Below are 25,168 nucleotides of genomic sequence, written 5' to 3'. Positions count from 1 at the left end.
TCTCTTTAAGAGTCATAAGAAATCATTAATAAGCTTTTAATAATCCTGAATGAAGTTAATGGATAAATGAAAACTTAGTCGACTAAGACTCTTCTCAACAACTAACAGTTTAGACAGACTTGACTGAATGTCACCATCTCTTAGGTAACTAGTGTTCGATGTGATGACGTTTAATGTCCCAAATCTCTGTAGTCTCATTTAGTCAACTGCCTTTTTCAAGACATGTAAAAGCTTCTAAAATTCAAGAGTGGGGTATTTTTTATGTCATAGAACAAATGAAAAAAACCCTGTGTGAACCACAGACCTTATTTCAGGCATCTGACCAAAAACCCATTTAAAAAAAAAAAACAACCTCCATATCCTTTTTGCAATGAGGGGAATATGCTACCTAATTTCTGGGTTTTATGACTCATTCCTGCAGCGCTGCATATCATGATAAACTGAAATACCAATAAATATTAATAAATAACAATACTGAACTAAAAATACATTATTATCCAACTCAATGCACACGAGCACGACTGAAAAGATCAAAAACTTAATGGATACTTTGTGTGCTGCTTTGTACTGAACTCACAATAACTGCTAGAGAAATTGGACTAAAGGAAGAAAAGACAAATGGCAGAGCCCTTAAGAGGAAAAATGAGTCTGTGAAGACACAGACAGATCAATCTCAAATACAGACACTTATCCACAGACATCGGCGCTTGGTGCAACTCTTTATTTGATACTTGCATCAATCTTGACTAAATATAGTCCATTAATCAGCAACTGTGATTTATTCATCACTTACGTATTATACATTATATACATCCTGTATTACAGATTTCCTCCAGTCAATGTATTGTTTGAGGGCTGTTGGGACGTTCAAGAATCTTAGACATTGTGTCCTTAAATTATGTAATCCGTTTCTATTTGTAAAAGAAAACTTCATCTCACTTTAAATAAGAAGTTAATCAAATTCACAGAATATCGATGTACTGATTAACATATTTATGTGTGGAGTATTTGTATGTGTGTAAAGTTTTTTGTGGAGTTTTTTTTTTTGTCTTTTTTTGGTTTGAGGATGAAAAGACAGAAGGTGTCAGATGCTGTATGGATTCTGACGTCCTCTGAGACAAACCTGTGATTTTTGCTTTATAAATAAACTTGACTTGACTGGACTTGTGTTGAATGAGTAAGCAGCTTCAGTGTCAGAGTGTGTACGTGTTTCTTTTTTGGCACTTCTGAAGGGTGTGAGTTTGTGTATGGCAGGTGAGTCTGTTATTCGGACATGCGTGTGTCTCTCTGTCTCTGTGGGGCTTCAGCCTTCATCTTGAAGCTGTCCCAGTAGGCGGAGTCTTCGTCTGTCAGAGGCGAGGCCGAGGCGATGAGGTCACCGAACGACAGCAGCGTGAATGTGGTGGGATGAGGAAGAGACTGAGAGGAAGAGACAAGAAGAGAGTCTTTTCTCACTGACATGGAGTGCAGTGTTCAATAGTGCTGCAACAGATGATTCATTTCATTATTAAGTTATTAACATGTTTTTTTTTTTTTCATTTATCGACTCATTATTGACACGGCTTGTTCCAAGCAAGAAAACTGCTGCAACAATGAAATGTTAGAAGCCCCAGTGCCACAGGTGGCTGAAGGAAAATCAGATTCACTGTGTCAAACAGAGAGGTTAAAAGTGACCCTATTTTTTCTTGTGCATTTGTTGTTTGTGTAGTTGTTCTTCTGTATTTCTACACCACTTTTCAAAATCAATAAACAGGTGTTCTGGGCTGAACAGCTAAACATGACAATGAGCTGAAACTCACTGTAAAAGCCGAGGGCAGGCGCAGAACCTTTCACAGTGTCACACTTTTTCACACTGTCATTTGATACATTGCTATTAGAAAAATATCAACTACAGTCACTTTAAAGAACAACATAACACATCCTGAAGGACACTGTTTTTTTCTGACCTTCGGTGGTTTGAACTGTCACCTTGCAGCGGTGATGTGCAGGTGTACTGCAGGACGTATCAGCACACCGTCACATCACTGTTGACTGTGGTTACAGGTGCAACAGACAGGTGCAAACACTGTTATTCAGCTTGGTTTAACTCTTTCAGCACATCATCTGCTGGGGTTTAGAGAAACACGGGGGGCAGATGCACCGTGAAGCGCTGTGACACATCAATTCTCGTGTGTATTTTTCCATGCTGGTAAACAAGTGATTCTGCTCCTTTGCTCTTTTCCAATCACACTTTTCCTGTAAAATTGACATGGAGTGTTACATCTTAAGTTAGCTAATTTGACACAGTACTAGCTAACTAGTGAGGAGAAGTTTAATCATAATATATTATATCGACCCTTTGGACAAGGATACGATATTTGCTGATATCATAAAATCTGTCACAGATATGGTCACAGATAGCAGCTAAATAATGATTCGAAAATGTTGACTGAACTCTTCCAGACATTTGTGACAAAGGCGTGCTGTGGGAATTTCAAAATAAAGGCATGTCTTAAAGATATAGAACGATAATTTCACTTTGCATCCATCATCGATTTTGCATGTATATTAAATCGATGTATTGATCAAGATTGATGCATCATTACACACACACTAACTAACTAGCTACTGTTAGCAAAACACTAGCTAACTGCTGGCTAAGGATTCATGTAAATTAGCTGGCTGGTTTGTTAGCATTTTATTATTTTATGATGTAATGTGTCTCTTTCACAGGGTCCCCCAGCCACATCTTTTAACAGTCTTTAGAATTTGGTTTCGTTTTCAAGATAGATGAATTAAGTACACAACTTGTCTAAGTACAGGAAACAGAAAAGGAGAAAGTTGACTGAGGTACCAAACTTGCTCAACTGTCACTGGAGTACAGGGCGAAAAGGGGCAGGACTTAAGAACAGTCAATAGGTTAACATGGCCTTTTTACGGTGCTGTCACCTCTTATGTGTCCCCTACATTTTGGCTGCAAATGAAACATTTCTTATCTAACCCTATAAATCTACCCTTTAATCACTCATCCTGACATAAATGGTCAGTCATTCTGAACGAGAGCATCATGTGGATGTTAGGAGTACTTACTGCAGAGCGTGGTTTGTCTGCTGGTCCCAGTGCTACAGCAACGTGATGGTCAGCATCCAACAAGCTCTCCTGCAAACACACACACAGCACATAGACATATATTAGCCTGCATGTTGTACTGAATAAAAAAACACCTTTACACTCATTTAAATTCAGAGCAAATACTTACAAATACTACATAAGAGATCATATACTGTACTATGTGGCAAATAATGCATGTGCTTCCTTATCAGGATGCGTCCACTTGTGCGTTATCTGCATACATGCATGTGGACATCTAGTGTATGTTTGCATGGTTTTGAAGGAGTGAGTGAAGGTTCAGTCAGATAACCACTGCGTTTTGAAGCCGCATGCTGTTTCCAAAGCATAAGCGGTGCCTGCGATACCAGAAAACATCACGCATTCAAGTATGAAAAATGTCAGTGCCTAGTTTGAAGATATAAATCAGTTCTGTGGCATATATGATTAATACATGTGGCAAAATCAGATTTAAATCCAGTTTTCCAGCCACGTGTACGTGAATCTATGCAGGGTTTTTTCTACTGGTGTCCTCCTTGCTTAAATGCTTGACCTACTGTATATATGGTGATATCGCATCCTATATTCCTAGATAGATAAATCCTAGAGACAGTATTTGAGTCTGAAATGTTTGTCACTTTGCTGTTAAAAAGAAAAAAACACTGGCTTTGTTGCAGTCTGTTTTTTTCATGTTATTATGTCCCTCAGCGTCTGTGTCAGGAAGCTGCAGGGGTGACATCACCAAAGGTCAGCAGGAAGCAATAAGTCTCTTAGTTGCTCACTGATCTAGCCAATCAGCACGCAGCGAGCCAGAGGACACACAATTGACAGCACTGCTGCTCATCTCGTCTGTCTGAGCTCTGAGCGCGTCCATTTGTATTTAAGACAAATCCAGGAAATTGATTCAGTTCGAAATCATTCGGCCTCCCAGGGCCACTGCAATCATTCGCTGATCACAAATAATGATGTGTGCTGCTGTTCTTAAGGATTTCCAAAGAGACGACCAGCGTCACTGAGGTGAGCTGCTGCAGGCTGAAGCCACAGTCTGCACGTTGTGGAGCACATGCCTTTGAGTAATTACAATTTACTTAAACTTCAAAAATGCAAGATTTTATTTTATCCTTGAACACTTCAGCTCCTGAGCTCCTGCTTAATGTGATGTTATAAACTATTTTAATCTTATTATGTCCTTCATTTTATAGTCTAACACAGTGGCCCCCAAACTTTTAAGGCCATGCATCCCCTTCTACATCCTGACCACCCCCAAAACAATAAAACCTTCACTGTTGTGCTGCTTGGCAAAATTTAGATATTCAACACATCAAAAACAAACAAACAAACAAACAAAAAAAAATTTTGTTTGAGGTCATTTGTGTCTTTTCTCAGGCATTATTATTTGTAGGAAAAGATCATTTTTAAATTAGGTATAAATAAATGGGAGCTCCTGGCAATAACAAAGATATGAGATACTGAGCTGTGATTGTTTTATGACATCATGAGTTAATATGAGCTGACTTTTCCTTTGTATTTCATTTTATTTCCTGCAATAGGATGAAATGTTTAATCTGAACTTAGAATTAATTTCTCATATAATACTAAGGGCTTATGTACATGATGTATGCATATGTGTTATGTTCATTATAAATTTAGGGTTACTATTATGTTTGTAAAGCAAGATATATTTACGATTTATTTTGTGTTCCAATAAAAAAAGCAACATAGTCTATTTATAGCTGTTGCCATGGCGAAGGCGGAGCATTCAGATGCTATTAAAGATACTGCAAGAATGAATCAAACTGAAATAAAGTTACACACAATCTGCCACATGAAGAGCAAAGAGAAAGACACATGCAAAGGCTCAGAGACGGATACAGTGGACTCTCCAACTGACTGAAGACAGAGAGACAGAGAACTGCCCTGAAACCTAGCAGGAATAATAAAACTACCAAAATGACACCATTACACTGCTATTACATTTTTCCTCTCACGCACCTCCTGCTGAGGCAGCTGTATACCCACAAGGAGAGCACACATCCTTTTTTTTATTGTAAATGTTATGATTTTCTTTTATGTGAAGCACAGAGCTTATTATTATTGATCTTTGTTAAGTTGTTGTTATTATTCAGAGTTAAGAACTTGGTGTATTTGTCATTACCAATCGTACTTAACAACACCAGCTGGGACTTTCTGCTGTCACTTATTTCAATGGTTTCTAACCAGACTTGCATACTTTGGTATACACATAGTATTACACCCCAATCTGCTTTTTTTCCCCTTATTGTTTGGACAACATTAGGTCATTAAGTTATTCCATAGATGATAAAATGCATTGATTAAATATACTGTAAAGCAACAATAAATGTGTGTTCTGTGTTTGGCACAGAAACAGAAATCACAAACAACTGTTCGTCAAAGAAACAGTTCAAAACCAGAGGATATGCAAATACAAAGATACAAAACACAGAAAAGATCATACATTATGACATCAAACAACTGTTTGATAATCAAAATAGTTACAGATTAGCATTTTGAAGAGCAGTTAATTTCTTAATCTAATTATATATTTTGTTTTATTTTTTTTCTATGTTGGTCATTTGTGCATTTTGTCAAGTTGTTTCATGGAACAACTGAGATCATTTTGAAGGTTTGTAGTTTGTTGGACAATCTGTCTGGCACCTACAGTATGTATTCATATGAAACTGTTGTCACACTTGTTCAAACACCAGATGAAGGTCATTTAAAACATAAGTAAATGAGACAATGTGGGGAAGTTTTTCTCATTTCATATAAGAAAATAATAACATCCACTTTTCTTTCCATAACTTATTGTTTCGCTGATTCTTGCTTCATGCTGTATATCACTCTCACTGCACTTACAATCTATAGTTAAAAAGAGGACTCGTGCATTACTTTCTACCTGTGATCGATGTGAGTGAACTGTTATTCACTGGTGTTAAAACACTGACACTAAAACAGCATTAAGCCTCCATGACCCCGAGAGGGAGGAGAGGAGAGGAGACATCAGGCTTTTCAAACCAGCGGTAACCTTTTAGCAGTCACTTGTTAATCTCTCTGCCACTGGGCATGAAGGAAGAAACGAGAGCAGGAAGGGGGGGGGGGGGGGGGGGGGGCATACAGAGGAGGCGAAAGAAGAGAGCAAAGAGAGAGGATACTGGAGAAAACAGAGGGAGAAGTGGAGAGAAGGAGGAATGAAGATGATGAGAGAAGAGGAGAAGAGGAGCAGAAAAGAGGAGATGGAAAATGGAAGGAGAGTGAGAGGAGTGATGGCAGTAGATGATTCTTCTGCTCTGACACTCCTCTAATCTCTTGTCACGGTGTTAGGAAGGCTAGAGGGCCACTTGAGAGCCCCCCTATTGCAGTCTCTGTGTATTTCTCTGTGAGACCACCTGTGATTCACTTTGCAGATGCTTTCAAGGGGGCAGCCACTGGGGAGCAGAGGACCCCTCAGCACAGCTGCTGGGTCCTTTGAAGCACTGCTTTTAAGCTCATTGATTTCCTAAATGCTGAGTCAAACTGCTTCTACTCAGGTTACTATTCTAAAAATATGCCACAAGACCGACTAATAAGAAGCAAGCAAGCAGTAATTATTAAACTATTGTAAATTAGGACTGCCCTCTGATAGCTGAAGTTTCAAATCATTAGTCTGCGACCTTTCCAGTCAAATATCCATTTTTTCCTCTTTGTCAGTCGGTGTACTCTTCAGGCACAGGATAAAACAGATAGAAGCTTACAAAAATACACAGGAGCATCATTTTTATGGGGAATTAGGGGGAATCCTAAAAACATTTTCATATTAGCTGGCACACTTACTAAAAAAAATGAATGGCTGGTAAAGTTGCAGCTCGTTCTTTTATCTGCGTCATTGTACACTGCAATGCAACGTTGTGACAGGCTGTAAGCTGAATTTCAAAATTACAGAAAACAAAAAAAACTAACTGTGATGGAAGCAGAGAAGAGTGATAGAAACGGAGCACAGCTGACGCGCTGCAGCAGCAGCTGCACTGTGGTGCATGCAAGGTATAGTAAGTGATCAATAAGTGTTTGCTTGTGCTTGTTTTTGGTTGGTTAATTATGGAAAGGATCACTGCAGTGCGAGACCTTTTTAAAGAGAATGATATGCTTTGTTTCACCAGAAGCTGTATTACTGCTCTTGCCAAATTCACCAGACTCCTTTCGCAAAACATAATCATCATCAGCTTCATTCAAACTCAACAGAAACGTCTTGGCTCGTTCTTCCACTATTCCAACAATCACCAGCTCAGGCTGGGTCAAGGTAAACCCTTACTTCACGGTGTGAAGGAGTGCAGAGCGTGTAGGGCGCATGATGTAGGACGTGTTGATTTTACCTGAACTACAGGAGAACACAAACTTTCTCAGACTGTGTGAAAATCTGATGTTTTCACGTCAGAAATGATGAAGCTTTAAAACATAAGTCTTACTGGTAAAACACACTCATGTAGGCCGATAGACGAATTTAATGTGGCCCACTGAACAGAAAGAAAAAGAACAGTCAAATATTCATACTGAACATACTCCATGCTGATGTCCACAGACAATGTAATGTTAGCTCTTTGTCAAGGCCACTTTGGTTTTGCCAGATTACCACCGATTAATGCCTTCATGGTAGAGTATTGAACAGCAGAATAATCTCTCTGGTGTTTGTGTGCATTCCACAACTGTTTGGCGATGCTGGGCTGGTCTATAATTTCCCTTCCAGGGGATTTTCAACCTGTACAATCATATGTAATTGGTGTGTACACCATGTGACACTGTGTAACACCTACTACCACTACGAGCTGTGTGTGGGACTATTTCCTGGCTGGGTGCAGTGACTTCCTGGAGGCTTTTGTCGTTGCTGTGAGGTTGCCAAGCAACCGGTGGGCACCAGCTGAGATGACACAAAACAGAGATATAATTTGTCAATTAGTGAGATTTGAGGTGCTGGTAGGTGGATTCGGTTACCTTCAGACAGAGCCACAAAAGCTGTTTCCCCTTGTTTCCAGCCTTCACTTGAAGTTAAGCTCAACGCCTCCTCGCTGTAGCTTCGTATTTAAGAGACATATGAGAGGTGGGCTGCACGATTGTGGCAGAAATTATACTCACAATTATTTTGGATAATCCTGAGATCACATGCTCTTTGACTTTTAATGCACTGCTTTCATTTCCATGTTGTGCTACGTTCCTGCTTAGAAACAAAACTGTGCATTAAAATAAGACTCGTCCTTATTCACAGTGCATCTCCTAGAATAACAACTATATAAATAAGATCGTACCAAAACTTACCTAGAATAAAATCAACAGCACTGCTTTCACTTTCACACTGTACTACATTCATACAGTAATGCGCTGTACAGTGTTTTCTTCTTGGCCTTCATGCATTCATTGTACCTCAGTTTGTGGCATTTTTTTCAGTTTTTTTCAAATTAGTGTAGACACAAGTCTCATGCACTATGATACGTATGATCTGTTCTTGCTTAACATCACTTGCCCTAAATCTGACAAATATCCAAATAGGGCTGAGTGATGTAATATCAATATTATATCAATATCGCAATATGAGACTAGATATTAACTTAGATTTTGGATTGTGATATGAAATAAGTGTTGTCTGTTGTAAAGGCTGGAGTACAGTTAAGTGGTGTAATTTTCTGAACTTATTAGACTGGTCTATCAGTTTTATTAATTTTTATTTTTTACATTTTGTGAAGGCACCAATTATCATCCCTACAACACTGTCACAAGATATGTTGATTTTGTCCATATTGCCCAGCCCTTACTCCACTACAATAAAACTTGTGTATTCTAAAACCTAAATAAAAACATTCATTGTGAAAAAATCAACTTAAAGCAGTCATTCTGCAGGAAAATGGTCCCTGTCAGTGTTTTACTATGATATATGATGGTTTGGATTAATATTACTGCTGCTTTCATGTGTATGTTGCCCTTTACTGCTGCAGATGTTTGGTTGAGCTAATTTAACTACTTTATATACTTTTGGGTAGTTTATTCAAAAGTAGAGCATCATATTGTATAAAATCATCATTTGAGAATTTACAGCATGTTATTTTAGAGAAAATGTGTATACTGAGATGTGTATCATAGAATATCCAAACAATATTGAGATATTATTTAGATGCCATATTGCCCAGTTTACAAATAATGGATGATGATATCTTGCGAGGAGACTAGTGCTTCACCTTCTACTCCAGACATTTGATTTTTGTTTGTCCGTCTGCTCTCTGTCGTATATTTCTCTTCTAGTCTGGACCATTTGATTTAATATGCAGCAGAGATTTCTATATCGTAGTCGATCATGTTCATTGAATTGTGGGAAGCCAAAGCTGTGATTGAGATTAATATGCAATTGATCATGCAGCACAATATGACATTCTCATATATCTCTCGCCAAGAAAGCAATTGTTTTCTCAAAATGTTCAACTATTCCTTTAATTTGTGCTCAAAACAATATCTGACATATTATCCAGCTCCTCTTTGGCAACAGAAAAGCAGCAAGGACAATCCAACTGATGTACGAAAAACATGAATAAAACTCACAACATCTAAAAGAAGCTACATTAGTAGAAGTCAGAGAAAATAAAACGGTATGGCTGATTGCCAATATGGCAATCGATCACTGGCAGAAAAGAACGCAGCAACCTTTTCAGAGCATGGGAGTTGTAGGTTAACTCCACACTGCTGTCAGTGACCTGTTTGGCATGTTTGCACGTCTAATCCTTTTAAATCTGGAAATTGAACCAGCTTTGAATCTGTCATGAGGAATAAAGACAAACATTTAGCTTTTCTGGTAGCTATTTTTTTTTTGTCCATCTTACTCCTCACACCTCTATTCAAACAGACTCACTTCAAATATCCAGTCCTCCTCTTCTTCCTCATCTAGATGCATCTTTGTCTGGCGCAGCGCCCGGCCCCGTGTGAGCGGTTCGGAGGACAGGTGAAACTCCACCCTCTGCAGGTTGAAGCCCAGACCCGTGCCGATGGCTTTGATGAAGCTCTCCTTCAGGGCCTGGGTGGACAGGGAGCAAACACAGTCGGTCAAGTGTTACATACAGAAACTCATCACAGGCACATAAAGAATAAAATGACTTCTGCTGAGAGGGACAGCCTCTGTGTGTGTGTGTGTATTTTGGCTCAGTGACACAATAACTTAAAACCACAACAGATGGGAATCAATGCACGCATGTAGAACAGTGTGTATACAAAAGAGCGACTTTGTGCATGTGTGTGTGTGTGTGTGTGTGTGTGTGTGTGTGTTGAACCAAAACCAAGCCCGCTCAGTAGCCAATGAGCCACAATAACAGTATTACAAGGCTAATCGCTATGGCAACCGTCGAACTCTGCCATTAGTCAACAGTGTGGTGATGATATCAGAGCTTGACGTCTCTGTGCCACCCTCTCAATCTCACAACATCTTTACTTAGCACCACCGATGCTGTCGCTGTCCATCTGTGTGTGTGTGTGTGTGTGTGTGTGTGTGTGTGTGTGTGTGTGTGAGTGTCTGCAAGAAGGAAAATACATGAGAGAAAGGAAAAAAGGACAAAAACTGAGAAAGAGAAAGGAAAGAAAGGATGTGATGTATCTGTGTGAATGAAATGCAAAGATAGAGGAGGACAGGATGTAAGAAAAGGAGGAAAATGAGGAAAAATACACGTATGTTCTAAATGTACAAATAGGTGTGTATCTTAAAGGACATCAGCAATGTTATTTTCTTCCACACATGCACAAAAAAACACTGCCTGTGGGGCCCAGCAGCAATGCAAAGTGACGACAGGGTAGTATGGTTGTCATGGTTACCCAGTGGCGGTAGAACGCGGCGAGCTGCTGCTGCTCCGAGCCGGCCGATTGGATGACGCTCCACTCGTACGCTGTAAACTGACGAGTCATGATGCGGAAAAACTCCGGCACAGAGCTGCTACCTGGAGGGAAAGACGGGGTGGGGGAAGGAGGAGAGGGAAGAGAGGTGTGAGGGCCAAAGGAAAGGGAAGTAGACAGAGAAAGATGGATGGAGGACGATGGAGAGATAAGGGAAAAGGGAAGGAGGGAGAGGAAGGGAGAAAAAAATGAGGGGAGAGGAAGATGGAGGCAGGCATCAAGATGTAAGACAGAGATAGAAAACAAGCGCTCTCAAGATTATCCAAACAGACTCAGTTTTTGAGATTAGTGTGGAGGGTTTCCTCTCACAGAAACATCTCATAACACCACAGACTTTAATGAGACTGTCAGACACACACACACACACACACACACACACACACACACACAGATATTTAAACATTTGCACACACATGCAGCCTTGGCTTAGAACTTTTACATATACAATGCAACAGTGTCCCCTTGTGGTCAAGTTGCAGAATACATAATGAATACCATGTCTGCCCTGAGATTGGGCTGATTATACCAACAGATTTGGCTGTAATTATCATTAGTGTGAGATGATGGAAATGGACAGCTGACAGATTTTTTTTAGTGTGATATTTGAGCTTTTGCAGAGATCCAGACAGCAACATGTTAATTCAAACATGTTAGAGTTTTCCTTATGGCCGAAATATTGGAAAGTCTCACACTACAGGGGACATTTCTTTAACAGAACATAGTGCAGATTAGTTTTATTTGTTAACTTTATAGGAAGAATTCTGTGTATATTTGATCCCTTTCCTTAATTCAAGTTTAATGTATTCATATATTTTGCCCTATTTATGTTTTTTATTTATAGTTTTAGTTTCATTTATAGTATTTACAGTTTATAATAATAATAATAAAAATGATTAAAGTTTACTGTTTCAGTGGCCTGATACCATTTTGAACAATAAAGTTTATTATTATTATTTATTATTATTATTATTATTATTATTATTATTATTATTATTATTATTATTATTGTTATTAAACTGTGAGATATTCTTCCTCCACATATCTTTGTCACACATGTTCACCACTTCTGAGGTATCATTGCAAAAAATTTGTGTTTGTGTATCAATTCTATATTCCGTATATTATATTCTCTGATATATTGGTGTCAGAATTTTATTTAACTCCTTAATATCAGTTATCAGCATTGGCCCCAAAAATTCTGTTTCAGTCGGGCCCTAAAAAGCAGGATCTGCGATTCTCGCAGTATTTTTTTCCATTCAAGTCCCACCTACTTGCGGACAACTGATGCACATCTGAGGAAAAAACAAAAACAAAACAACACTTTGAAGAAAACACTGCTTAATGTTATGTAACTGTAGTAACTGACAGTTGTCTGGACATAAAATCAGTGATTTGATGATCTTTACAAATCAAGACTCAGTAGTCTAACAATGACGCAGCCGTCAGTGCTAAAAAAAAAATAAAGTCTAAACTGAAAATTGAATTGAAAGCTAACCTTGTAATTGTCAAATAGAATCATGGATTTAAGGAATTGGAAACACTTCTGATTAGAAAGTCTTTACGCTCTTCCACTCCACCCCTATTTTGGAGCAAAATGCCTAAAATAACCTCCCCAAGTTAATGTTAGTTAACTGTGCAGCCTGTTCAGACATGCAGTCCACTGAAAGCATAGTTGAGCTGGATTTTATTTAACTGGGACCATGCTGTTGTTCAGGTAAGAGGAAGAGAATGAATGTGGTTGATATCATCAGTGCCGCTTTAACTGCTGACCTCAGGATTTACCTGGCATGGTGGTCTTCATTATATCCACTCCGACCTGCAGCCCCTGTTCTGCGGCGAGCACAGCGTAGTCCCCCTGGTGGGACAGGTTGAAACTCCAGGCTGGGGGCTCAGGGTCTGAATCTGAACCGACCTGGACACAGACAGCAGGGCAGTGATCAAACAGTAGATATTTTCAATTACTTCTGGAGCTATTTACAAGTGAATTAATTCAAAATAATACTATATCTGTTAATTATGTGATCAAAAGTACCAAACCTATTAAAAAAAGATCTATGTACTCATTCAAGACCTGTGTACAGCTTGTTAATCTAACTATTTTGTGTGCCTCAGACTGTTTTTGCCGTGGTTTAGAAATAAGCATCAGGCTTAGTATTTTTTTAAAAAGCTCTTATCACTGCAAATGCTGTGCATCCAAACTTTGTTCAAACCTACAGAACTTTAGTTTATTTCTAAGAGGGATCTTAAAGTTTCAAAAGATAACAGATTTTGAAGAAATATGTATAAAATCGTTAATTAAACATCTAGAACATTTTCCATTTGATGAAATGGTGCAGCCATAAACATATGGAGTCTTGTTCAGTGTAAATATCATATACGGTAGCTTCAATGAAAAGCCGGACAAGATGAGCAGTTAGTGAATACTATCAAGTACAGCTGCAACAGTTAACTGACTATTTGTTAACTTTCACATTAAGCTCAAACTGTTGATCGTTTTGGGTTTTTTTCCAGAGAAAAATGTCCAAATCCTCTGACTTTAGCTTCTAAAATGTTCATATTTTCACATTTCTTTGCTTTTCTGTGACAGTAAACTGAATATATTTGCATTGTGAACAAAACAAGACATTTTGAGGGCGTTGTCTTGGCTATGACAAACACTAATCAACATTTTCCACCATTGTCTGACATTTTATGGACCAAACAACTAATCAGTCTATCGAGAAAATGACTGACAGATTAATTCATGATGAAAATAATTATTAGTTGCAGCCCTACTACCAAGGGGGAACTAGCTATCATGTACTGTAGTGTACTATCAGCAAACAACAGAGAAGACAGCACTATACAATGAGGCAAGCTGCTAATGTAACACTGATATATGATATGGAAGCACTCAGATAAAAAAGTTGGGGCATGTGAACCTTCACTGGTGTTGCCAGGTAAGGTTTCCCTCTGGGTGATCGCTCCAGTCTGACCTCTGACCAGGGGATCCCCATCTTCTCGCACACAAATCTCCTCAACAACAACCTGCCAGCCTGCAGGGGCAACAGACAGACAGTCAGTGAGTTACAGCTGAGTGTTTAAGATTCACTGTGAGGGAAAATATTTAAGCTAGGTCATAAGTTAGCATGCAGAAGGAGCCTGAAACAAAAAGTGGTCACTCTTTACTTTACAGAATAACACGTAACAAGCCATACTTTGTATCATGTTAGAAAAAAACTATAAATAACATGTTCTTTATTAGATAGTATCAAACTTTATTAGACAATACTAGAGTGTAATTAGGGACACATTGCAGCAGAACTGTACCATAAATGAGAGTGTATTATTTGCCACTGTTACCTCTTTAGACTTAATTAAGTTTAGTTTTTGTCTAATTTGATCCAAAGTATGATTTGCTACGTCTTATTAATGTACTGTAAAATAAAGTGCGACCCGAAAAGTTAGCAGTGAGTCTCACCATGGCTGATTTAGCGTCCTTGGCAAACACAAACTGTCCGATCCTGTCCTTCTCCTCCCGCTGAATGCAGCGAGCAGCAAACAGCCAGTCAGACCTGCTCGGTGTCCACGACCCACAGCGAAAAGCCCAGCGAACAGAGCCCATAGTGTCTCCTCACCTCTGTCTGTCGGCTGGACTCCTCCAAAACTTCTCAGTGAGCTAACGTTAGCATCGTGCGTTAGCATGTAGCTAGGCTCTGACCGACAAAAACCGTCTGCAAATATAACATGTCAGACATTCAGGTTCACATCGCTGCCGTTAACTGGAGTCTGCTGATAAAAATACAACACAAATCTTCTGCTTCTTGTTTACATTCTAGGTTTGACAGCATGCTGCACATGCCCGGAAGAGCCCGGCGAGATTGAATGTCGTCATTAGTGGGCGCGGTGGAGGATTGACCAATAGGGGCGATTGAAACAGTGCGCAACAAACGTTACCTTCAGGTGCTCTCTTGAACATTGTAAAATCGATGAAAGCGCGTTGGGGTTTCAATGAATGTGACAGTTTTCTGATACCTGAGAATAGATATTGTTGAAAAAATTCACGGAAGCTAGCTGAATATAAATGTGGTATATCTTAATCGTTCTACTTCAAAAACAGACAGACTAAACAGACGGACAAATAAGACTGAAACCTTGAAAATCAATTAAACTTCTCCCTTCTGCATCAGAAAGGCAACGGTGCTCCTTCAGAAAAAAAGACAAGCAAATGCAGCTATTACGGGGCACAGTTTTCTATTCTTATTTTTTCTATTAGTAGAACCCACACAGTCGTACTGACAGCTTGAACTTTAAGAATTTCCCAAGTTTCCGAGGCATCCCTGAAGGCAGCAATAAAATTGTACCTCTACGATGTTGTTTTGATTGCGGTACATCTGTGTGCGTAAGGTGAGTTCTCTTTACAATATATTGCACATAATGTCTCATTGGAGGCGGTGGTAAGATAGGCAACACACAAGACTACATTACATTTACGTTATAATGATGAATTTGTGTTGCACACGTCTAATTAGGAAATATCTATATCGTAGCGTAATATTCGTCGGAAAAACGTTATTTTAACTAGAAATATTTGAGAGATACAGGAGAGCATGACCCAGAATATTGTCTACATGTAGTTTAAAATAAGAAACGTACATGTAAACCTCTCTATATACACTTGTTTATGTATTTTTTTGTATTTTCTCCTTATAGAAGCCAAGGGGAGGTGATTTAGGGCTGCACAATAAACTGAAATATGAAAATTGCAATATGGCCAAATGCTATATTGCAGAAGCTGCTTTTTTGATAAGGAAAGTGTGTGGGAAAACAGCATTATAGTGAAGTATTGTGGATTTGTTGAAATGCACTGGCCTACAAATGTTGTTCTCCAGATGAAAAAAAACATGTTTGCTTGTTGCAGACCCCAACAAATGTCACACCATTATTTTTTTTTCAGCGAAAATGAAAATTGTGATACAAATATTCTAATTTCTACTGATCGTGAATTATATCAACATCAAAATGTCTGTCAGTCAATCAAAATAATAGCATATTTTTTTTTTTTTTTTTTTTTTTTTTTTACCATATCTATAGGCAGTCCTACCGATAACCATTGTTAATGGTCCTCCAGAGAACATCAGCAGTGTTTCATTGATGACAGCATATTCACCATGCTTACTTAAAACATCAAAAATCTGCATTTACTTTTATTGACAGGAATTTTGGTTAATGAGAGATCCCTTACTCAAAATGTCACATCATGAAATATCATTAATCCAATTAAAAAATCAATGAAAAAACCGAACAGAATTTTTTAATATGTCTGCAATAAAAAAAGAGAGACTGACTTATTGCACATAATATTTGTGTAATATAATATTTTATGCTTTATTTACTTAATATTGTAATTCTGTTTTTCAATATTGTAAATCTACCTTACCTTCCTGTCTTTTTTTGTGAGTTGTGAGGGAAGCTTCATGTCCATTCTCAAAGACATATCCCTCCGATTCTGGACTATATAACAAAACTGACCTAATTTGACACACTCTGTTCAAATATTAGGCCTTATTAACAACATTTTGTTTTATTGCAGAGCCCTTCAAGCCTGTGATGCTTGTCCACCTGTGCGAGCTCACCTGGCAGCAGTCCACACCAGGAAATAAAGGTGGAAAACCTTTTAAGTCATGCCACTGTATTTTTCTGTGGCCTTAGCTACATCAAATCAGGGCTTCATCAAGGCAAAAAGAAACCCCCGACTCAGTAAAGGAAGGCTTTTGATGATATATCCTCCACCCAACCAGCTGTGACCTCTGCAACTTCATGTTCTTTTTTCCACCTGATATTTCCACAGCTTCAAGTCTCACATGTCCTTAACACAGAGGCAGCGGCGAGTGTGACAGCTTGGACCAGTCTCCCAGGTGGGACACTTCACAGGGACTGCTGGAGCCACTGAAGGATTCCTCCCTGATGAAAACTACTGAGCTTTTCAAGGGAAACTACTCGGCTGGACCTTTACAACAAACATCCACGTTTGTCCATCTTAGGACTGAGTCCCCCGTTACTCTGATCTGTGACCCCTGTCTCTCTTCTCATCCTCTATTTTTCATACCTACACCTTTCTCTCCCATTTTATCTTCTTGCTTATTCCCTCCAGCTGTCTCCCCTCGTTTCTATTTCTGTGTGTGTGTGTGTGTGTGTGTTTCTGGGGTTTCTGTCCCCTCCTTGCTGCCAAGCTGGATTTCCTGCAGGTGAAGCATCTGAAGAGGAAGAGGAAGAGCAACTACAGTGTGAGAGAAACACAGACTCTCATCAGGGAGATCCACAAGAGGAGGGACGTGTTGTTCTCCAGACAGCAGGTGTAGATTTCCTCCTCCTCCTCCTCCTCCTCCTCTTCTTCTTCTTTTTCTTATGTAAAGTAATAGATTGGGACGTCTATGGTGAGAGCTAATATTGCATAGTAATAATATGTCTCAATACCTGATTGCATAAACTACTATAAGTTTGAACTTAGGTTTGTTTCCCAAGCAAAATTTTTCCCTCAGCTAAGGGCTTAACTTAGTGTCACATAAATCCTCTCAGGCTGTTTCCTTCCATACGTGTCTTGACCAATGCTGGAGATATATTTGATTTCAACATGTTCACATGGCCGACTCACATATCTCACATCTGTTTGGAGTCATCGTTGTGTATGTCCTCAAAAATTAACACTACATTTGTGTGAATATAATGTGTGGTTAAACAGCACATGGACATTACCATGGCGATGCTTCACTCAGCATTCTTTAAATTCACAAGTCAGCATTATTGTCAGTTGCTAGCTTGCTTAGGTAGCATTAAGTTACTGTGTGTTAGCTTGTTTTTCCATAATGGACAACTAAGAAAAAAACAAGAAGATATCCTGTGGTCGTGGAAAAATGTTACTCTGTTTCAGAAGGGTTTTCCCTTACAGCATCTTAAGGAGATCCTCGATGCGATAAATTTTTTTCTTAAGGCATCCTTAGATGAAAATTTAAGGGAAGACTTAAGGGTTTTAACCAATGATACATAACCAGTGGTGCAGGATATTCTGTCTAGTATGTATATGCAGTGTAGGCTGATCTTGTATACGACACCTGCTCCTCATTCACACACTAAATTGTGTAACATTGTCCCTGTTATCTCTCTGTCCTCTGAAGCATGAGCTGACTTGAACAGATCATAAACAGCAGCAAAAACCAATTAGCAAACTTTCCTGTCCCATCCAATTAGCAACTTTTTCTAAGTCTTTTCTAAGCTCTTGTTAAGTGTGTGAAATGAGTTTTTTTCTGATGTATAATGTCTCCAGTGTTTGACAGATTTGTCTTCAGGGGTTTTGACACAATTAACTGATAAATTCAGTTAAAGAGAAAGCCACAAGTAAAAAATAAACACACTCTGAGTCAAGAAAAGAGTAAACCTAGACTTTTTCTCAGCATTCAAGACAACATACTGGGCTCCATCTCATGCATGTCCTCGTGAATAATTTAACTTTTTTTTTCTTACGCTTCTACTTACTTACATGAAACAAATATAAGAGAAATGTATTACTAAGATATTATATGATAATATAAAAAAAACAACAAACTACATACAAAATATTGATTTAAAAATGATTTTATTGCTCCAGAGCCTATGATCAGAGCTGTGTCCAACTATGAACCCTTTCATAATAAATGAATAAATAAGTATTACTATTATTATATATTATTTTTTATATCATGATAAATTAATTTAAATGAATGAATCTGAACCTCCTGGCAGAGTGCCATGGACCCCAGGGGTCCCCGGACTCCTATTTGAGAACCACTGATCTTGATCTTGTTGATATATTGGCTGATATTAATAGAGCGATATCAGCATACTGTATACGTCGGCTGCTAAATAAAACAAAATATGTTTAAAATATTTTTGAAGAAGTATCTCCATTATCTATATTGTCCAGCAGAGAGCAGTGACACACTTTATCTTTCACCTGCAGCGCACACATCTCAACAAAATTCACAGTTCTTTAATAACAAAACAATTTCAAGAGGTCCTCGTCGTTTTTTTTTTAATTATGTGTCTTTAGCTGGTATATCATTATCAGATTTTTAAAACTTTCAAATATTGCATAAAATTGGTATTGGCCTCAAAAAGCATCCCACAGATGAGAGGATTTTTGTTTTACAGACATGGCTGCTTTGTTATGTTTTATGGAAAAGTGTCATTTTCATTATTATGACAGGAACCTGCATTGCTCACACTTTAAGCACATCTTCAGTTACCACAGTAAATCACCGTGGTCACAAAAACATATGAGAATTGTCAGAGTGAAACTAAATGTTGTATCTTTTTCTCTTTCCTTTGTGTATGAACAGAACACAGCCATTAATGAGCTGAAGAGACAAGCATGGGAGGAGGTGGCACGAGGTGTCAACTCACTGGGGGAGGGAGAGCTGCGCACTGCTGCTGAGGTGAGTGGTTTTTCCAAATTAGGACTCAGCAATGTGGACAAAATCTAATATCACTATTAATACCAATACCCCAGTATTGGTATTAATCAATACTGGGTCAACATTGTAGGGATGACTATTGGTTCTTTCCCAAAATATTAATGCAACGAGATTTTTGATAAATAATCACCAGAAATGTGGACATAATGACTAAGTGGATCACTCATACTATAGACATTTCATGACATTATCTTACACAAATTGCACGAGAAACTCTTTCAGCTGTTGCAGTCTCAAAAATATATATTTCCTTTTAAACATAATGTTTCAAAAGTCGTAAGAAATCCAAGTAGGGGAAAGATACTGAAAACGGTGGTGATTAAAATCAATTAAAAATTATTTATGCTTGTCATCTTATGTTTTACATGAAACATGAAGTTGGATACAATGTAGTGAAGGTGCAAAATGAAATTCTAGAAATTCTTCTCTCAGGTGCATAAATGGGTCAAAATATTTTATGTCTTATCTGTAATGAAAACAGATATTACTTAAAAGCATTCATGTTTATGTTTATATTCATCATTGCCAACATTTATGTTGCTTTATGCCAGTTTGTAAGTCACAAATACTTTGAAAGCATCATAGAAGTGCTATTTTAAGTAACATTCATCATCATCATCATCATCATCATCATCATCATCATCATCATCATCATGTTAATTAATGCTAACATTTATATGGAGTATTGCCATGGCAATATATTATGGAGTATTGTTTCTTGTATACATGTAGCCTAAGCTAGTGATTTAAATGATTAATTTAGGAAGCAAAAATTGGTACCAGGGTATAGTTTGAATCTTTGGGACCTTTTTGGAGGAAACTAAACATTAATAAACATCAAACAGATTTTCTGATGCACTTTCTGTGAGGTTCACCCATTTTTCTCACAAAATGCCTGCACTTGAAAAAGGCATATTTGACAGCATCATATTTAGGTGATTGTCAAAAGTTTCCCCTCTCAGTCAGAACATATCGAGAACACAAAATCCATTGAGTTTGTTCATGTTTGTGTGAGGTTGACCCACACTTTTAGGCCAATAATAGAATAGTCTGGCAAATTCAGAAAATGAGTTACCTGTAAGACAGGAAAAGACGACACGTGTGCCATGTAATGATGTCCAGATTCTAAGATGGTGTCTAGTCTCATATCACAGCATTGACATAATAATCATATATTGTCCACCTTGAGTTCAAGTCAAACATTTAAAATTTTTACACCATAGTTCATTTCCTTCCTGATCTCCTGCGCAGGTGAAGCGTCGTTACCTGGACTGGCGTGCACTGATGAAGAGAAAACAGCTTCAGGCTGAGCTTTCTCTCTCCTCCTCCTCGTCCTCGTCCTTGGCCCTGAAGACCGAGTACGATCAGTCGTCCCCGGAGCACGAGGCAGCTTCTCTGGGGTCAGGATGCGACCAGCTGCTCGACCTCTCTGGCCTCCAGAAGGATTGTCACTGCGACTGGCCGGAGCTGGCGGCTCTCGGCGAGCCAAGCGGGCAGGCCGTGATGGCACCGCCAGGTGTGAAGATGGAGGACGCCATGAGTGAATACAGGGTAAGAAACATCTACATCCTGGTGCCACGATAACAGAACCAGACAGAAGCTTGGCTCTCACGCCACACGTTCCTTCTATACATTAGATGTTCTGATTAAACCTCAGAATCTATTAATTATATTTGCATATAAATTAGGACAAAACGATGTTCTCAAACACCTTCATGCTTTTTGATACAGAGCTCATATTAACACTGTTCATGTTACGTGAAGACGAGTAGCCTATCTTGACATGCAAGTATTTGCTAATGTGTTAATTAGCTTCATTAATGTGCTCATCAGCAGAGGCAGCTATGTTTAACGTATCACAGTGATTATGTCGGCACATTATAGAGCTCAAGTGGCTCTTGTTAATCCAGCTTTATGACTGGGCTCGTGTGGGTTCACAAGGTAGAGATGAAATTAAATTAAGGGTGTGTTAATTAATTAGGATTTAATTCAAACTTGGTATTTAAATGTTACTTTTTTCTGATTGCATTAAGATCTGTTTTTAGATCAAATCATGAGACAAATCACAGGCTGTGGAATCTGTCCGTTTATTACTATTTTACAAAATGATTCCCTAATCTAATCTTCCACCCCGTTTCTTAACAGTGTTATTAAACTGTATCCAGTCGATTAAAAATCTTCATATTTATCAGCCAGAGAATCAGCAGCAGGAATAGAGGTGATGGTTTTGTGTGTCAAACCACAACATGATCACATGAAAACATCCGTGGGAGTTTTGGAATTTTGGGGCGTAAATATTTTAGGGAAAAACTTCTGTAAGGGCTAATCTGAGACATAGGATACCACCTTGGAATTATTTGCAGTGGTGTTGTATGAAATACTAGTCAGTGGATGAACTACACAAGGGGTACCAGCACTGGGTCCACCTAAAAAAAAAAGGTCCAACCAAAAAAATCTATATCATTTTAAGTGTAATCCATATTTAGACTATTTTCACTGCTCAACCTTGCCATCAGACAGCCTTTTTTGATTGGAAATAGCTGTTATTGAGCCAAATATTGCTGTCTCCAAAGCAGTCAGACTCCAGACTCATTACAATAAACAGTAATTTTGTCTTGCAGAACATGGGACTTGCTGGAGTACTGCTGCCTTGACCTGTTATTTTGTTTGTGTTATTGTGTTACTTCAGTGAATCTAAACTAACCTTTTTAAAACACCAGATTGAGGCAGCAGCAGACCAGCAACTCCAATATTATGTGAGGTAAAATTAGTGATTTCACCAGTGGAATCTGGTTGGTTTTGACAGAGTGATATTATATAACTTATATAACTGCCATTACCTGTCAAAAATGGCTGCCTGATGGCAAGGTAAAACAGTGGAAATATTCTAAATATACAGTACATTTAAAGTGATATTGATTTTTGTAGGTGGGATTTTTTTTAGGTGGTTAAAATACATTTTGCCTCTGACCCTGTCCACAGCATTACATGGCTTAGCTTCAGTGAAGGTGCTCCTCTCTGCTTTTCCAAACTAGGGGCATGTCAGCTGCTGTCTACTGCAGCTAATACACGGACTATTGATAAGAACCTCATCAGTATAATTGAAGTGAATGGTGACCAGTGTATACCATGTGTACAATTGATGGAGTGTGCCTTTAATGATGTCACTGTCTCCGTCTAGCTGGATGGAGATGGCGATGGTGATGTTGGAGATGGAGAAATAGATGAAGATGATATTCCATCCCTCCTCAGCGACATTGAGTCTCGCGGTGAGGGTCATGTCGGTGATGTATACTCTCACGATGACTTGGGAATGCTCAGCTCCTCCTCCAAGGCTCCGAGCTCCACCTTCGCCAGAGACCTGCCACTCGCCGGAGGTCTGACAGGGATGCCGGCCCATACTCTGGGTGGACTGACCAATCACGAAAACATGGGAGCGGGGTTTCTGGTCGCTGTTGAGAAACAGCGGCTGGAGCTAGAAAAACAGCGTCTGGCCGTGGAAACTGAACGCCTGGTGGTGGAGAAGGAGCGGCTTGCGGTGGAGAAGGAGCGGCTCCGTCAGATGGAGGTCGAGAGGGAAAGACTGCAGCTGGACAGAGAGAGGTTGCAGGTGGAGAGGGAGAAGCTGCGGCTTCTGCTCCTCAGCCAATCGGAGCGGGTTGACTCCTCCTTTAACCTGCCACCACAACAAGGCCCGCCCTCGTCCTCCACGTCCTCTTTGTCCTCCACCCAGGATGGACAGAGGGAGAGAGAGAAGGACAGCAAAGGCTGGATGTCAGCGGTGGATCTGGAGACAGAAAGGCTGAAACTGGAGAAGGAGCGGCTGCAGCTGGAGAAAGAGAGGCTGCAGTTCTTCAAGTTTGAGGCCGGCAGGCTGCAGATTGAGAGAGAACGCCTCCAAGTGGAGAAAGAGAGAATGCAGCTGCACAAAGATCATCAAGGCCACTGAGAAAAAGACTCAAGTGACAAATACATAATATTATCACCTTCTGGGGTACCTTTAACAAAACCCCAATTCCAAACGAGTTGGGATGTCTTTTTATCTGTATTCAAGTGAATACAGTTAAAAGACAAGATATTTAATGTTCTAACTGCTTAACTTTTTAAGTTTTTGCAAATATACAGTCATTCAGAATTTGATGTCTGCAACATGTTCCAAAAAAGTTTTCCAGTTTTGAAAGTGAAATTCTTTCTGATTCTTGCTTGATATATGACTTCAGTTGCTCAACAGTGTGAAGTCGCTGTTGTTGTATTTTGTGCTTCATAATGCACCACAGGTCTGGACTACAGGCGGGTCAGTCTGGTACCTGAACTCTTTTACTATGAAGCCACACTGTTGTAACACATGCAGAATGTGTCTTGACATCGTCTTGCTGAAATACGCAGGGATGTCCGGATGGCAGCATACTGTATGTACCTTTCAGCATTAATGATAACTTCACAGAATTGAGAGTTACCCTTGATGCCATGGGTACTAATACACTTCCATACCATCACAGATGCTCCTTTTGAACTTAATGCTGGTAATAGTCTGGATGGTCCTTTTCCTCTTTAGCCTGGAGGACACAACATCCATAATTTCCGAAAACAATCTGAAATGTGGACACACTTTCTCACTTTGCATCACTGTATCTCAGATGAACTAAGAGAAGTTTGCAGCATAATCAGTTTGAACGTGACATATATTGTTAATGTACAGTATTCAATTGAATATAGGTTGAAAAGTTATTGCAAATCTTTGCATTCTGTTTTTATTTGTGCTTTACCCAACGTCCCAACTTTTTTGGACTTAAAACAACCAGGAATATGTGGATTTGCGTCAGCAGCTTCTCCCTTACCAAGTTTCACACACACGTGTCCTTCAAGAAGGTGTGAGGCACTTTAATGATCACTGGGATTTAGCCAAGGAGAAGACTGAAATGGAGGGCAGGCATATTTATGACCATCATGATAAAGCAGCAGTGCCTTATGATGTCTTCATAAAAATGGGCAACGGGACGGACAAGGTGCCGTGATAATAAAATCTAGGATTTGTTTGGCACGCACAGCTGGTTATCCCTGAACATATCTGATTTATAAAATGCAACAAGTTTTAACATGTGTTCAGGGCTTCATCCAAACACACTAATGCACAAATCGTGCAGTGTAAAACATTATTAAATGCTGCAGTGTTAATGCAACATGTCCTTAGTAGTGCAGAAATGTGGAAAGAAAGAATGGAAGCATTATGTCTTATTCTGCATTGCTGCACCAAGTCGGTGCAAATTAATCTGCTGCATGGGTGCTTACTGACAAAAAACTCAAAAGGCACAACTGTTACTTTTATAAAATGATCTTTATGTTATCTCAGTTTTGCTGTAAAGTGCTTGTGTCAAAATATCATTTATATGGTAATGCTTGTGACATTTTTTCACCAATTTTGAACTGATAATTCACGGTCTCTTAAATATGTTATTAAACTGGATCCAGTTGATTAAAAATCTTCTTGTCAGACGGTCAGCAGCAGGAATAGAGGTGATCCTCCTGTTCTGCTCACATGCTCCTGTAATTCATGACAGTGTGACAGTGAGCCAGCATGTATATCACAAGATAGACATAAATACATAGATGCCACAATGGCCATCATCACTGCTATAGTATCTGACCGGCAAGACTGGCCTGTAAACAAATTCATGTAAAGG

The 25,168-nt window shown here is 39.0% G+C and overlaps 2 protein-coding genes and 1 long non-coding RNA gene across 3 annotated transcripts; 2 read left to right on the top strand and 1 right to left on the bottom strand.

Annotated features, from left to right (window-relative positions):
• Positions 1–706: 706 nt before the first annotated feature.
• Positions 707–14,849, bottom strand: aasdhppt (aminoadipate-semialdehyde dehydrogenase-phosphopantetheinyl transferase). Its single transcript, XM_084716633.1, has 7 exons — positions 14,459–14,849; positions 13,920–14,033; positions 12,781–12,910; positions 10,921–11,042; positions 9,971–10,132; positions 3,070–3,138; positions 707–1,419 (listed from the first exon to the last, which is right to left on the bottom strand). Exons 1-7 carry the CDS (start codon positions 14,600–14,602, stop codon positions 1,264–1,266), a joined length of 897 nt encoding a protein of 298 aa, XP_084572759.1. The 5' UTR covers positions 14,603–14,849; the 3' UTR covers positions 707–1,263.
• Positions 14,850–15,265: 416 nt separating this feature from the next.
• LOC146329180 (uncharacterized) lies at positions 15,266–16,981 on the top strand. Its single transcript, XR_014769952.1, has 3 exons — positions 15,266–15,384; positions 16,571–16,642; positions 16,829–16,981. It is a non-coding gene; the product is annotated as an uncharacterized LOC146329180 (long non-coding RNA).
• Positions 16,982–17,060: 79 nt separating this feature from the next.
• Positions 17,061–23,701, top strand: msantd4 (Myb/SANT-like DNA-binding domain containing 4 with coiled-coils; the record flags this gene model as incomplete). Its single annotated transcript, XM_084716739.1, has 4 exons — positions 17,061–17,333; positions 19,353–19,448; positions 20,739–21,038; positions 22,669–23,701. Coding segments are annotated over 4 exons (1,437 nt in total), but the record flags the coding sequence as incomplete, so codon positions are not given.
• Positions 23,702–25,168: the final 1,467 nt, after the last annotated feature.

The sequence above is a fragment of the Lutjanus erythropterus genome, chromosome 4 (genome assembly GCF_056507025.1).
Source record: "Lutjanus erythropterus isolate fLutEry1 chromosome 4, fLutEry1.hap2, whole genome shotgun sequence".
In the NCBI taxonomy this organism is placed as follows: Eukaryota; Metazoa; Chordata; class Actinopteri; order Lutjaniformes; family Lutjanidae; genus Lutjanus; species Lutjanus erythropterus.
Note: the sequence above shows the minus strand (reverse complement) of the source record. Positions and strands in the feature narration are given on the sequence as shown.

What these genes read in the sequence shown, in the direction of transcription:
- aasdhppt (XM_084716633.1), bottom strand. Translation starts at nt 14,602, where the DNA reads ATGGGCTCTGTTCGCTGGGCTTTTCGCTGTGGGTCGTGGACACCGAGC. An exon ending in AGGACGCTAAATCAGCCATG is followed by an intron (nt 14,034 to 14,458) that starts GTGAGACTCACT and finishes TTGCCCCTGCAG; the next exon opens with GCTGGCAGGTTGTTGTTGAG. An exon ending in CAGACAAACCACGCTCTGCA is followed by an intron (nt 1,420 to 3,069) that starts GTAAGTACTCCT and finishes TCTTCCTCTCAG; the next exon opens with TCTCTTCCTCATCCCACCAC.